The 16868-nt window shown below is 37.8% G+C and overlaps 2 protein-coding genes across 2 annotated transcripts; one reads left to right on the top strand and one right to left on the bottom strand.

Moving 5' to 3' along the window:
• On the top strand, positions 1-2892 carry LOC140234493 (uncharacterized). The gene is made up of 2 exons (XM_072314535.1): positions 1-154; positions 2135-2892. Exons 1-2 carry the CDS (start codon positions 1-3, stop codon positions 2830-2832), a joined length of 852 nt encoding a protein of 283 aa, XP_072170636.1. The 3' UTR covers positions 2833-2892.
• Positions 2893-9943: 7051 nt separating this feature from the next.
• Positions 9944-13993, bottom strand: LOC140233984 (uncharacterized). The gene is made up of 4 exons (XM_072314071.1): positions 13789-13993; positions 12106-12381; positions 11311-11407; positions 9944-10262 (listed from the first exon to the last, which is right to left on the bottom strand). Exons 1-4 carry the CDS (start codon positions 13991-13993, stop codon positions 9944-9946), a joined length of 897 nt encoding a protein of 298 aa, XP_072170172.1.
• Positions 13994-16868: the final 2875 nt, after the last annotated feature.

Genomic DNA, 16868 nt, shown 5'->3' with positions numbered 1-16868 from the left:
ATGGACGACAATTCTCGTCTTCGGTTGGTGTTGGTTCCCCTCATACTGGCGATACCAGGATGTTTTTGCACAAACTTAACTGACGTCGCAACTGATGTTGGCTCGCCATCAATTACCATGATCACTGAAAGTGGGGAATCAACCGTGATCAGTGGTAAGTAACTTTATTATAGTCTCCCTCTAGGGACTAGCTTGACTTGTATTAATTCATGTTACCCTAATCATCACTTATCTAGCCAAAGTAAATAAATTAATAAATGAATGAATAAAATAGATAGATAAATAAATAAATAAATAAATAAATAAATAAATCAATGAATAAATGAATAAACGAATAAATGAATAAATAAATACATAAATAAATAGATAAATAAACAAATAAATAAATAAATAAAACTAGCTTAGTATATACCATGACTGTTTATGTTATAGTAACGTTTCTAGTATTTTTCTTCAGAGTACTTGAATACGCCCACACACACACACACACACACACACACACAAATCAGTAACCTTTGAGGCCAAGACTTTGCCAGTGGCATCATCTATCGAAATACCTACTAATATGCTGCTTAAATACTATGGTTAACAAAAGACATTGGAACGCACCTTTCCCTCTAGATCGAGCATAACTTCCATTATCGTCTCCCTGTAATGTCTTCTGATAATCATGTTAGCAAAATGAAAACGTTTAAGTTATGTTCAGTCCAGGGAAAGATGCATACCAATACATGTTGTTAATCACGCTAGTACTTACGAGATAATTTACAGAAAATGTTACTTGTATGACATCTTGGTTTAGAAATTGTTGTTTTTTGTGTGGACGTATCGAAAAAAAAAGAAAAATAGTAGAAACTTATCGGAAAATATGCCACACATGCATCATTACTTAAATATTAATTTGGTAACATAAGTGTTGTTGAGGGTACAATCATGAATCAACATAAGTCAACATGCATTAATTTTTCATTAATTCCTGTGACGCGGCTGCTTCTAGCAACTTGCCTTATTCTCGCAAATAGATTATTATTCATTCATGATAATAAACGTAGATCAAGAAGAAAAGCTACTGATTGATTTTAATATTGTAATAATCCTAAGATTTTTTTTTTTCAGTTGTTACTCTTATTTCTCATTTCCGTATAGAACTTTTTCCTGCTTAGGGTTGCGTTACATGTTAAAGCAGTTTTATATTGTACCAAAATTTGAGATTATTGCATTGTTTGAGTAAAGTAGCTGCCAAAAGAAGAATAAGTCAAAACTGTTTTTGAATGTTCCGAAATAAATCAAATCAACTAATGTAACAAAAAGACAAAAGTAGATATGACCAAAAATTTGAATGCAACTGTGATATTTAATGCTAAATTTTGAATTAGATATCTCAGCTTTTTCTTCTGTTTTCGTTCCTGCTTTAAAGGGATAGTGTAGTTTTGGATGAGACCTAACTTCAGGTTTCTGACATTTGTGTGTGTGTGTGTGTGTGTGTGTGTGAGATAATGAGAAACCTCTTATGAAATATGGAAGAGCATGTAATTCCAAGAGGATTTCAACACCTATTCGATGAAAATTGGGTTTAAAATGACTTAGATCTCCAAAACAGAGCAATCCTAATGAAAGGTAGGACCCACCTTTTATTGGATCGCTTTGTTTTACTTTGTTTTTTAATGTCTCAGCCATCCCAAAACGGGTTTTCATTTGATTAACTTGAATTCCTCTTAGAATGGTACGTTTTGTACTATTAAGTGGTTTCTTGATATCTCGCAAAAATTTAAAAGCCCACACCTCATCTCCACCAATACTATACCATCCCTTTAAAACTATAAATGTAAATAGGAATAGTAAACCGCAAAATCACTATTTACAGGGCAGCTATTTGCCATGTCATTTCCTGTATGCACACGAGGTCCCGTTCGAACACACATACAAACACACACGCACACACCCACACACACACAAACACACACACACACACAAATGTAATGTGGATGTATAGTGACATACATAGTGTATGGAATTCATTGTTGTGCTAGCATTGAGTATATAATATAATGATTTGTATCAGATTACCAATTCACTTGATAGGTGTATGGTAATTTAAAACACAAATGAATTCTGGTTACTTTCACTTTTACAGGTCACACAACACCTATCGCACCACAGACCGAGAAACACGCTAATGATTCATCTACTACACCAAAATTTGTGAAATGCGATATCCAGATCTCCGGCAATCAGGATATGACAAACATGTTAGACGCGGTTATAAGCAAAACCATTGTGACGATACTGGGAATATTAGCCATTGCAATTAACGTGGTGTGGTTAGCCGTGGTGGTGTTTTTACGTTTGCGATCAAACGCGCGAAAACGAAATCGGTGGAGCGATACCAGCTCGGATTCTCTGTCATCGAACTCTCTTGGTCTCTCCGCGGATGATCACCAGCAACACTCAACGAAAGAACCTCATACAAGGCCATTATCAGCAGCCGATACCCACTGCAGCTCCACCCAGCTGCAGACCACTCCCGCGTGCCTTTGTAATGGCGTTGACGACGACGTTGAAATGGCGCTTTCGGAGGGAGAGTCTTTCGGAAATCTTTGCAATGACCACAACTCGAATATCAAGGTAGAGAACGGTTTAGAAGAATCCATGACGATGAATGGCGGCAAACTCACCATAGCAGTGCAGACTGCGGACATTTCGCCTCTGCCCAGTCTGGATGGGGTAGAGTTTTTCGACTTGTCCACCTGCTGTGAAGATAGCAGTACTGACCAGTGCTCAATGAAATCGCCTTCCTTGAAGTTTGATCCATCGATTTTCGACTTTTCTTGACACTTTCCAAAATGCCGAACGCAAATCCCTGCAAGGGTCCAGAAACTGATATAAGGAATTGCAGACATTTTGTAATCGTTGTTATCTAATAATCTGGTTTACAAATGTATTTTTTTTTCTTCAGAAGACGTAGTAACAAGTTTTGAAAAAAAAAATACAGCTACCTGTAGATACGTTTAATGCTATTTGGGATACTTGGAATCCAGTCTGCATATAACACGATCGTGTTGCTATGCCAGGCAAGTATCGAGCAAGCTTTCTAGATGTCGGGGACAAGCGTTGTTATCTATTTATTTATTTATTATTTTTTTTTTATAATTTAATGTCTTCTTTATAAAAGCAGGGTAGTCCCATTCAAGCCGCAAGACCTGCTTTATAAAGTTATGCTGACAGGAAAAAGTGTAACGAAACCGTTGTATTGTAATCATATTTCAGTACAAAGAAAAGTAAATGTATACATATATTATTGAAGCAGCAAAAGTAGATGTCGAAGATTGAACAACGTACCATTAATCGCAGTGATTGTGTTACGTATGTTTGCTGTGTAGAACATCTCGCCTGTAAATGCTTTCATATTCATGTTTTCCTTATTCTTACAGGGTAGAAGATAGGGTCTTTAAACCGATGAGTTGAAGTACAATGTATATTATTTCTTTCGAAGGACTGCTTGCCAACTACAGTACCTTGAGAAAATGTTCAATATTGTGTTCAAGTGCTTTTGTTATGAAAGTGATATTTTAGATACTTCCGTGTATTATGCAGCGTGAAAGCCTCGAAGCTGAGAGCAAAACAAGGAAAATACAAACTGCCCGAATTTAACCCTGTAAATGCACTTTTCTCAGTTTTGTATGGCATTTGTAAGAGAATACCCTTTTAAACCAGAGGTAAATTATAAGGGAAGGATAGAGTGTTTGTATGTTTAGGGGAGAAAAATCATCAATTTTAAACAGTTCAGTGATATTGTCCTTTCTCTCTTTCACACTCCCAATCTTTCTCTGTCTTTCTACATTTTCTGTTTGTCATCTTATAACAAGACAAGATGCATGTATTTTGTCAGTTTGTTAGAGGTGGAAAATGTCAGTGCCTTCGATGAATACCAGAATGCTTGTAAATCTCTCCAATGTTTGTGTGGCTGAATTTCAGGGGTTGATAATTGTATTGTCACAATATCATTTATACATGAAAGGGAACGATCATATTATGCAGTGCTTTCATCATGGAAAATGACATCTTATTCTCTATTTATGCAATGATTCATACACAATATCAACTATATAGTACAGGGGTTTGGAAAATTGGGTTTGATAGTAAAGTGCTTAAAGCAATAAAGAAACAATTTTCAAAAGTGTCAGATGTTGGAAAAGTAAAATATTAGCAAGTCAGATATGAAGTGAAGGAACCGAATTAAGAAGTAAAAATGATGAACCAAACGGTGTCAAAATTCACTCACTGGGATGAGATTATCTCTGTTTCAGTCTGGTGCAATTGAGGTGATAAGATGAGGGTCACGATCACCGGATATTTGCTCCAAGGTAAAGGCAGGACAAAATGTGGTTTGTGACGTAATGGATGCATTGTCTCAAATAGATTTAATGTCATAATAATGTAAGATTTCAAACAATTACGGCTTTAAAAGATAGATATGACTTGGTTCAAAGTCATGACAATATGCCATTTCTCAATTGCAGAGTATCATTCTTAGCCATGTGTTCCTGCTTACAAAGCATCTCTTTACATTGTACTTTTCCAAGCTTCTTTTTTTTTGGAATGAATTATTGGAAGTGGTCTGTTTAACTCGATCAAAGGGAAGCCCATACTCGAAGTCACAGGTGCGTATCTATCAGAAGTTGAAATCTTTTTCTCTACCTATTTTCTATTTCGATCTTATAAATGTACAATTTGCTGAATTGACACAACATCACAAACAAATCAGTGATTAAACAAGGAACAACAAGGCAGAGATACACACTGTCAATTTGACTTTTATTTCAGAGCTACACTTCGAATGTTTATACTGCTACAAGATACACAGCGTGCATATAATTCGAACTCCGATTCTAAAATAAAACAAAGTGAGTAAGATATCTCATACCTCTACTGTAGCATGGTGTATAGTGTACTCACGAGTGTAAATGCCTGATTTATATAGCTGTGGATTGTAGATTTTGTAGAAGTGCAGCAAAATTCGTGTTCAAGTACTTCTAATACGCACCTAAAACGTTACTTGCATCGTACGAAGGTGTCATAGCTTTTTATCGTAATGCATTCCCGCGTCTTTCATGCTCATTGTAAAAGGCAACAAACTCTTCTTAGTACTTTTCTTTTTGCAGGTATCCTTATTTCTAAACTAAAACGTCCCTCTCTTACTGCTACTGTTACAGTCCGTTTGCCTAGGGAAACGTTGCGGGCCCTGTGCAGATCATTGTTGATATCAGAATTTCGTAGGCAAACGGTTAGCGTCACTACCAATAAAGGGTATTGATCATATCACAAGTAAGAGCGCCATCATTACAGACGAGCATTGTAAGAGTTTATCGTGGGTATAGCGAATTTTTAGATGTCGAGCAGAAATAGAACTATTCCATCTTGAAATCATTATATAACTCTGGCTCTTCAGGCATTATCATTACACGGTTGACCATCAAGAAGTGTCGCCTGTCGAATTGTGTCGTCATAAAACTACATAAAGCAAAGAGAATGACGTCACTTAAAAATAATCTAATTGACGGATGAAGTTAAGATGCATAATGCCATTTGTAACGTTCTTGAAGGTACAAGAAGATAACGTAATGTGTGAGGATCCTTTTCTACAGAGGAATGATGACGCAGCTAGAACAAAGTCTTGTTGTACTCTTACAATATAAGTTTAGTCCGTATAAGTAAAACAAAAATAAAAATGGGAACAAACATTTAAAATCATTCCTTTCTGTGTCCAAATAATCCTATGTTTCTCATGTCTTTTCGTTTTCATTTCCTCCCAAACAAGCAAGTTCACTTGGACGACAACAACAAAAGTATAGGGGTGTAACGCTACAACAGTTCAACAAGAAGATATTCATGAGCATGTGATGGTGATTTACATGACACTAATTAATTATCGTTCGTCAGAGCAAATAGTCCATCTTCATCGCGGTTAAAGGCATTATTTACCATTTGCAGATGAAACAAAAATTCAGCTTTAGTGCTTCAAAATCGTTCTAAAATGTGAATTATTCCACAGAGATTTTCTCTCATCGGTCACTCATCGGAAGCAAATTGTATTGCTTCCAGCCACCCACCGAAGTGTATCGGATCGATGTCAGACGAATCAGACTTGTGGTGGTCGACTATTAGCTTAGTGTGAGACATGCCGGGTGGTGATCCGATGAGGCAAGGTTGTCCGCTGAGGATCACCCGCGACATGTCTGACAATCACCTGCTAGTCGACCAACCAAGTCGGATTCATCGGACTGCTATCCGATACACTTCGGTGGGTGGCCGGAAGCAACAATCTTTGCTTCCGATGAATGACCGATGAGAAAGAAATCTCTGTGGAATGGGGGTATTAGAGACAGAGACAACCAATGTAAGAATGTTAATCAGTATAATCAAACAATAGTTAAAATAAAATTCTTTCTAGAATAAACCGTCTACAGTTAAGGTTTAGTGAGAAATATAGTGATATCTCCTTATCATTGCATTATAAAGCTTGCTTTTTAGTGGACCTCTCAATTCTTTTTTTTTTCAACTGAAACCTAACCTTGCATTATTTTTGCAAGTATGCATGCATTATATATATATATATATATATATATATATATATATATATATAACTTTATTTGTATTATTTGATATCATTTGCAAAGTTGTATGTATGCGTTTGTGATATAATTCCTAATTTATACTGTGTTGTGTTCTGTCGGAAACAGGAGAAGAATGAAAATAAATGAATTGAATTTAATTGAATTGAATTTTAGGGTTTATTGCATTTTTCTTTTGTATCGTAGGATGCTTTGTGATACAACTGACCTACACATATGCATGAAATAAATTATGATAACTAGAGCATTTTTTTTTCCTTTTTAAAGCACTGCTCCCAATGGTAAACAATACCTTTAAACTGTGAGATGGGGATATCATCAACATCCAGTGCTCCTTCTGTGTACCTATAAGAAATAGTTGTTGGACTGTGAATATCACACGGCATTAAAGAATGTATTTCAGGCAATTAAACAATCCTACCGTGACTTTATCACATACTCTTGAACTTAATCCAATACAATGGAGCCTATTTCACGCTGCTGAAATGAAGGAAATTCAAGACCCGACTTCCTGCTCTCGGACGTTGAAAGAAAACAGAGCAAAGCAAACAGAAACAAAGAAACAAAAACAAAAAAACACGCAAATTTGTGTCTTGTGTGTCTCTGTGTTTTGCTTGCGTTTGAATTACACACTTATCACGGTTATGTCCCACACATAGAGATATAATACTATCTCTTGCACACTTTCGACGGTCAGAGTATCATGTTTCATTACATATTTATTTTGTGATGGACGGTCTCTCAAATTATCATTATAGCCGATTTATAATTATGTATACACAACTGTAGCGACGTACGCAGTCGTGAATGATAAAATATTCAACGTTGCAGCTTTTGGCCCATTTTACGGTTTGTTCCACCTTTTAGTAGAGTGTTCATACACGTTGGGTTTAGCAAAACACGTATATACACAGACGACAGATGGCAGTACGCAATGGCGGACGAATAAATCAACCTGCCAACCAACATTAATCAGCCAAATCACTAAACACATCCGCATAAAATTATAACAGATGAGTTGCCATTCCCCAAATCATGTGCTGAGTAATATTTTCATCATAATTATGAGCAGCAAGTCAATCCTAAAAGAGATAAAGTCTACTACAAAAATACCATTATCCCACGCTGTAAAATCTAAGTTTGACAAAGCAAGAAAATAATGAAAACAGCAACACCAGAGTCTACTACGTGATGCACGATATCAACGTCATATACTGGAGTTTCTACCTTCTTACCAGAATAAATTACTTAAAGACTCAGGGTCAGTTTCAATCGTGATATCCTGTGGTATGGACAACAGATATCAATAAATTACAGGAACACGTCAGTTTCCGGAAGTGCCTATACAATGATCTTATCGTTATGTCAAGGATACAGCATGGGATAGGCAGGAAATGAATTACCGTGTGCCGCAAGAAAGCTGGTCAGGAGTTAAAGGGAATTGTTGAAAACATCGCGAGGAGAGAAGAAGTGATCGCGACGGCTCGCATAATCAGGGGACAGCGTTATGTCAGACAGACATTAACTCTTCATGTGCCATGGTTGAAACCCCCCTTGTGCCACATTATTCTGAGAAACTATCGGTTTCATGCTTTGAGAAAACATACTGTTTTTCACGTCTATGTAACTTCCATAGATTTCTGTTGATCTGGACAAATAGTGAGTAAAGATATAGAGAAAATGCCAAGCTTTGCTTTGATGTGTTATTGTATGACAAATCTATGGCTGTTTTTCTTTCACATGACCAGTAGCTACATTACTGCCAAGGCATGACTTTTGCACACAATACAGTGACAAAAACTTAGAAATTACTCTCAAATCCAGTAGAAAACACCTCTTGATAATCAATCATTACATAAAATGCAAGCTATATGTGTGAGGAACGGAAGCGCGAGAAACGCTTTCAGTACCGCGGCATTTGGCGATTTAGCGATCGGATTGGGCGGATTGGTGCGTTTGAGCAGAATATGCCAAGCTGGCACGCCGTCGGCTGAGTCGGACGTGCGAACGTGGCACAATGTTAAATTTACGACGTTTAATACGACGATCGCATTGGTCGTTCCCTTCTCTCCCCGGGTTATGATGGAAAACAAGCTTTAGATTACGCGGAGACTTAACTTATCCAAAGCAAAATGGCGCCCCCATAGGAACAGCGCATCCCTCCGTTGTGAATTGAACAGAAGTAAAAATAGCCCAGAACGAGTAGTGAAAACTCAAATGATGTGAGCTATAAATATATCAGATTTGATAAGCAATTTTGTGCATGCGCAAAACATGGCTTTTTTTTTCATGTTGTTTTTTTTTTTCCTCTATACGCTTGCGTTGCAAAAATCTAAAGCTACCTATTGAGAGGTTCTTGAAAGGGAATGGGAAAAAGACCAGAAGATGGTTTGTCCAGCTATTGGTAATCTCCGAGAAGGCACGTTGTACGAAGGAAAAAATAGAAATTCAAGAGGATGGCATTTGTGACAAAACAAAAACAAACAAGTAGATTTGGATACATTTTATTCACGATGTGAATGGTATCTTAGGTTTGTATAGTCCCGAAAGAGTTAACATGTAGGAGGACCTCAACGGTGAAAGCAGGACATTCACACGTACCCCAGGGCTTTCTGTGCCAGGGATTTTGGACAGTGCTGTGTATTTTAGGCTGTGGGGTTTTTGGTGCCAATCGGCACTCAAAGTACACAAAGTGTAAGGAAGAGAAAGGTTCTTAAGAAAAAGCATTCAAATATACACATAATAACAATTCAGTAATCTGTCTGAACTTACATTTACATTTCCGTTGATATTCAGTGCTATCATTGTTCGTTTGTTGCTGTTTTTATCTGTAGTACTCTCTGGTCTTGCTCGCATTTGACATCAATCAACCATGAACCTGATCATTATACATTATACAAACACCACAAAGTGCCGTATTCTAAGAATGCATGATCATCAGCATGGCCAATGTCAGTTCACGTGGAGTTACTGTTCCCTATGTTCGTGCTAATTATATTTCGACGTAACAGTGTTGGTAGCGCACGAAACACTTCCGGCTAGTTCAGTTCTTCGGCCATTTTGTTGCTTCCGTGATGCCTGGCACACTATATTCTAAATGAAGAAACCTTTCAAGAAATTCAACACGTTTCCTCCCAAGCAAGGACTAAAGATGGCGCCGTCGAACTTCGATGACAGTGCCCAGAATTGTCAAAACAATCGCCGTTCTCAAAGATCAAACGTCAGTGTGAACTCTACAATTCAAGGTCGAACAAAAAGAAGAAAAAACAAATCAAACCAACCTTAAGTCTTAAGTTCATCAACTGCTTTAATCACTGCATGTACGAATATCGGTAATTCTCATATAAGTCTGGCTGCGGAAAGTACGATGGGATGCGATTGGGCAAGTTTGAGTAGCGGTCGTTATCGTGTCCGCCTCGTGGCAGTTTCCTCGGGCAAAGTATGGCGGGGTCATCTGCGTCCCCGACCCCGGAAGTGATTAATGACTCGTAGTGGTTATCAGTGAGGTCGCTGGTGAGGAGGTCGGAGTAAACAAGGTGAATCTTTTTGTCTTCCTGCTCGTAGGTGGGGTTAGTGGCCAGCTCTGGCGATTGGTGAAGCGGACTGTCCTCGATGGCTCGCATTCTGGATCTGTCAAGATTGGTGTAATAGGAGACAATAATTACTACTGTAAAGCGAGGAATGTTCGCGTGCATGTTAATTTCGCGAATGCACGCGAGATTTCTTGTCTACACTATTATGCATTGAACGCCAGTAATTCGTAAAAATTTCTTGCCACGAAAAAGGCCGTCGGCTCCAATACGCGAAAATTTCGTGCCGCGAATATATCATGTTTTACAGTATCATTATCAGTGTAATAAGATTAAAAAAATACTACATCGGTGGTAATTGTGACTGTATGACCAAAGTGATGATAATAGTATTACAACTCATGAGTATCAATTTGAATGATGTTGGTATGGAATTAACATCAGCGTTTTGGTAATTTGATATCTTTATCAATAAATTTATTATTATCAACGCTGCTATTATATTTGTTGAAATAGTAGCGAAACAAACAGTTATTTTTTTTTTTTAATGTATCACCAGCGTATGTGTGTGTTAAACTCCACACGTATTTTTTTTTTTTCATTCTACACTTTTGTGGTGAATCTAGATATCATAGATATAGGTTGGTTTGGCATGTGCGTCACTAATACAATAATCATCTGTATGTGTAAGTATGCATTGCATATGTCAACATTATGGTTTGTATGTTTACATTTACGATGGGTCTTACTATTTTAAGCTTTCCCTTCTCTTTCCGTTGGTTTCCCCGATGAATGCCTTCCTCCTCCACCCCTCTTCACTCTAAAAACATCCGGGTCAGAACTGACCCGGAAAGGGTTCGTTGGGGTCACACTCCGTTGCGGGTCGGAAATGACAAGGAATGGGGTCAGATATGACCCCATTCAGAGTCATGAATTGGTTCAGGGTGACCCCTTTTCTGGTCTTCATGACCAAATTCCAAGTCATTTTTTTACCCGGAACGGTGTGTGACCCCAACGGACCCTTTCCGGTATGTTTTTAGAGTGTCCCCTTTCCAATTGGAGCTTCAATGATATTGTACCATGGAATACAGAACGAGTCAACGAGCAACATAATGTCCAATGCAGCTAGTCGACACGGCACTTCTTACCTTAATTTGAAATTCCAGACCAGAACAAAGGAGATGACGAGGATACCAACGAAGAATAGGCTTCCCATTATGACTGCAAGGTACTTCATTTCTTCACCTGTCACCGAAGCAAAAGCGCGAATTCGGAAACACAAACGTGAGATCCTAACATGAAGGAATGCCAATTACAGTTTCAGCAAGAATTGAGGCGAGGGATAAAACAAAGTGTCGTGTAGAACCATGTGTACAATATGGTTCCATGACATTTGCTCCTGTGACAATTGCTCCCATGGAATATCTGCACACTAATCCAAACACAATTTTCATCCACAAGTATAAGCAAAACCGTAGCCCTAATCCTCACATCAAACCAAACATTAAACCCTATCACAACGCTAATACTAACCCCAAGCCCATGGAGAAAATAAGACCGGAGCAATTGTAGCAGGAGAGAATTAATGTTGTGTCACAAAATTTACAGTTCAGCTGCCCTTCCCCATACCCCCATCCCCACCCCCTCTCGTCTCCACAGGCACTGATCCCAATACGTTTCTAACTGATGAGACGAAATGATAATCCCCGACATACATTGATGGTCATTCTGTTTGGTTTCTCCTCATTTCAATATCACTGTAACGTCACTACAAACATAATGTTCAATAAATATGAGATCAATTCATTCCGTACACATGGCTTCACCCGAGACACAGCGACACCGATAATATTTCCTTTATGTATTATGAAAGACATGAAAAGCATTATTACAATTCACAATCATTTTCGTATTTTCCCCTTTCTACTACACTATATACTTACTTGAATGGGCGTCAAAATTTGTCTCGTTCATTCGTTCAGTGAAGACGTGGGGAGATTTTGTTGTGTGTACTTTGGTTCTCTTTAAAACTGTCGCTGAGGGCGTTGTGGCTGTTGCATTCGATGATACAGTTTTCACGAATTTCAGTGAAGATGTCGACGATAATTCCGTGGACTTGCCCGGCGTCGTCGTTGTCGTCGTCCTTCTCGTTGTCTGTGATGATGCTGGTGTTGTGATGCTCGGTGATGATGCCTCGCCGGTAGGCATCGTCGTATTTACTGCATACGATAATATCATATAATATTAAGGACAAACGATCAGTAAGCGGCTAAAGAGTGTATATTTCATCTCTCTGTTTTATTCATATATCATTATGTGAAGAAAAAAACACACCACAAGATGTTGACATTAGGAAGGCGCATAGTAATGCACTGTGAATGATTTGCTTCACGAATTTTACACAGAAAATTTTGGTAGGATTTGGGAGGAGACATATGAAATTTTACGATGTCATCAGGGCCCTGCTGCATAAAAAGATGCAATCAAAATATTAGAAAATCGACAGTGAGTCGGGTATCGGCCGATCAAAATTGAATATTTGAAGATTGATGTTTGATTTTCCAACTTAAATTAATGTATATATATATATATATATATATATATATATATATATATATATATATATAATATTATTGTTACTACTACTACTACTACTACTACTGCTATCATAATTAATCTTATTAATCTTATTTCCAGCTTTTATGCAACAGGACCCACAACATATTGTTGTTGTTGTTTTAAAGAACGAAAGAAGAGAGAGAGAAAAATGGGGCCCTATACAAATAATTTGCCCCACACACTGCACTTAACATAAAACAAACATTATAAATCATAGAGAGATATAAACAAGAATATTAAATATATACCAAGTCTCCACGACGGAGCTCATATTGGCTCCACAAAGGAGCTCATTAAGTCTCCACGAGGGAGCTCATATTGTCTCCATAAAGGAGCTCATTACGTCTCCACGAAGGAGCTCATATTATGATATTGATAAATACCTCTATATTCTTCAAACAAACTCAAATAACTACACAATACACGCGCGCGTGTACCGCACACTAACTGATCCACGTGCACACACTCAAACACATAATATTATACATACACCTCCAACCACGCACACACATACCAATGTCATGGTTCAACCCAAAGTAATATACAGTATTTAAATAGAGCACACACACAATGATAGGTTTTACAAAATAGATAAGATTACTATAGCTGTTATCCACCACCTTCAAACAACATATTGGTTATTATCTATTTGCATTGCCGGTGAAAATGCAGGGGGAGAAAATAATATAGGCACAGACAGATCACAAAATATTACTCATACTTGCCAGATTTAATTAAAGAATCATACAAGCCCTAACAACCTGATGTCTTAAGACGCTGTATGATGCATGTAGTTTGTTTGTTAAGAATAGAGTAAATGCGAATCGATTGTTATGTTTCGAATTGCATACTAGTATTGGTCTGTTGTCCACCACCTTCAAACAAACAAACGAAAGAGAAACAAGCAAACAACGTATGATCTCCCATTCTTCCAATAAAAGGAAGAATGTATCAGATTTACAACTTGAAAAACAAAAGAAAAGAAAGTGAAATGAAAGATGCCTCACTTTTGTATACAGCAACTTTTCCGATCCCTCCGCATCGCTCGTTCGCGTAACCTGAACACGGATGTTGGCAGCCTGAATCCCAGTGCTGACCGTAACGCGCATACTGCGAACCTTCGCGTCCGCAATAGCACTCCTCCCCGTATTCCAAGCCGGCGTAGGAGTACCCCCTCTCTCGGCAGTAGTTGAGACATACTACGACGGACATGTTCGTGCTGCTGATGTAGACAGCATCGGGCAAGGCACGTGCGTACGTCTGGTCTCCATAGCAACCAAGATAACCGAGTTCTAAGTCAAATGATGGAAATGACAAGAAATGCTAAGCCTTCAAACTCTGGTTGCAATACATATGAATACACATTCAAAACCAAAGCGAAGGACCTTCAACAAAAGACGCTATATATTCCTTAGAGGTGACGGTATAGAGATCACTCTCTTACTTCCTCCTGCTTACATAAAAGGTTATAAAATCAAGAATAAGTTGTTTTCTCATATGAATAACATTTGGATATAACTTACCACTTCATCAAAGTTTATACACTGTGAAAAAACACATTATGATGATTCGAACAAACCTTTTTGTGAAAAAAAAATGAATTATTTCACTTTGCAACATTCATTCGGACGCTACAATTTTGGCAGGGCTTGTTATGCTAAGTATATAAAAAATGGAATCAAGGCAAACCAGTAGGTTAAAAAACAGTTAAAAGTCGACTTGCCGGAAATTATAAAAAAAAAAAAAAAAAAAAACAAACAAAAAACAAAAAACAAACAAACAAACAAACAAACAAACAAACAAACAAACAAACAAACGCCGTTATTTCTGACACATTCCTGATATTTGAAAGTGTGGGAAACTGCTTCAAATTGAGACCTGTTGGTTAAAGCACATTCTGACCACAGTTATAGATCACTGCACTATATTACGCCAATGGGTGTGTCACCTTTTGTTTTTACCATAACTTATCAATTTTCGGCTTAGAGAATTTGCTCATTGTCTGATTAGTTCCCTTTTTACCTTGTTATGGCACTTTCATATATGCCAGCGTTATAATCAACCAGTCTGCATGTAGCTATTCCTTCTATCCTATTCTTTGTACTATATAGGTACGGCTCTTCTATCATGTGGGACTAAGGTGTCATTTGTTACTTTTCCTTTCAAATCGGGTCGGTATAAATTGAAGAATAAAACGAATTAAGTCCATTTTTTTGGTCAATTTTGAGATATTCGGGATTTAAACTTGCTGGAAAATAATACGAAATATGGGATATTTTTATTTGTAATACCAAAGATATTCTTGTTATGCAACAAATGAGGTATTATTGGAAAGATTTTACTTTGCTCCATCTGATACTGGACTTATTTTAACATATTTTCTTCAAAAAGGCGCTTGACGTGCTGCGTGAGCAAATTCATGAATGATAAACTGTTTAAGCCTGCCTTCCTTCGAATAAAAAGCAAGTTTATGAGATATCAAACCCCTAAGCGCATTTTTTTTTTTCGATGAACACTGCAAACACGTAGCAAATACAAACAAACAAAACAAGAGAGACAAAGAGAGAGATTAGATAAAATTCATAAACGAGATGAGCCATTTTAACCACGGAAGCGAAAGCAAGCCTGCCGGAACACACCTGCTGGGCTGCAAATAGCGCGGGATCTAGGAAATGACAACATTATGACGTCACAGTTAAAGGTAAATCCGCTTCATATGCGAGGGTACTGACTTTTTGGGCCCCGTAATGACAAAACTGTAGACATATAACAGTGCACTGGGTAAATTCGCATCGTTTGAACACACACACACATACACATACACAATGGAACTTTAAGATCGTGGATAATGTAATTATGGTCCGTAATGTGATTATACGTGATGTGTTCTACACGCATCAATATTTAGCACACAGACAAAACGTGTCGGGCACTGTAACCCACAAGAGGTTAAGGAGGCTGATCTACAAGTCATTTTGCGTTTCTCATCTTTATGTCGTAGCAGATGATGTCATGCTTCCGTTTCTGTCTGATGAGATAATTGGGCGCACATTTTTATCTCTTTTCTTGGTTTCTCAGTTCCCTTATAGTTTAAGACACACACTACGCGCTAGCATGGGCCCGGGTATATCAGGATGCCAGCCCCTTGAATTACAGATTGCTTGTGCGGGCGTTTTGTGTGTCTGAAATGAAATTGGTCTCAAGAAATTAATCGTAGAGCAAGAGCAATGGTAGCTGTCTAATTACTCATAATGCATTTCAACCTCGTATATAATTATATATACAAAGAGACATGAGTAATAGGCGTTACACCTAATGGCGGAAGGAGCTCATTCTTACAACTGATATTATCAGAATTACTAGAATGCAAATATTTTCTAGCAGGCGTTCACTTGGACCTGAGACTCAACAACCCAAAGAATGAAGTAATTTGAGTGATGGACGCAAAATTGCATAATACAGAGTAAAAGTTCAATCTGCTTTGGGCACACTCATACTTAAAAAAGTTTGTCAGGGTTGTCAGGGAACACTGCTGTGAAACCTCGGAGTCCTCTTGCCCGCAGATTTGCGGCTCTAACATGTCTTTCATTTTTTCTCCCTTTTAGCTTACAAGTTTGTCAAAGTTGTAACTTGAGGATCACGGGCGATCGCTAATGGCCCGTTAACGATCGCCCCGTCACTGTACAGGCATGCTAACCTGGAAACATTAAACTGCACATTACTTGAATATTACTGGGATGAGACCATTATGAAGCAAATAATTTTCACACAACAATAGACATATAATGTACTCTTAAATGAATCCCACAAGGATTGGAACAATCATCTCCCAGCATTCCCACTGATTCCCACTGATCAGTTACTAGCCATCCCCTTTAAAGTGAAGTCATAATAAATATTAGTCTCGAGTCGTGACTACGCAGCGGTAGGATACAATCAAGCATGAAACATTATGAATTCATCTATTTAGAGTTAGATCTTTTTTCCCCTCCACCTCTTTCTTCTTTCTTTTTTTTTCATTTTTTTTTCTTGATCATTAAAGGACAAGTTCACCTTCATAAACATAAGGATTGAGAGAATGCAGCAA

The sequence above is a fragment of the Diadema setosum genome, chromosome 10 (genome assembly GCF_964275005.1).
Source record: "Diadema setosum chromosome 10, eeDiaSeto1, whole genome shotgun sequence".
Classification (NCBI taxonomy): Eukaryota; Metazoa; Echinodermata; class Echinoidea; order Diadematoida; family Diadematidae; genus Diadema; species Diadema setosum.
Note: the sequence above shows the minus strand (reverse complement) of the source record. Positions and strands in the feature narration are given on the sequence as shown.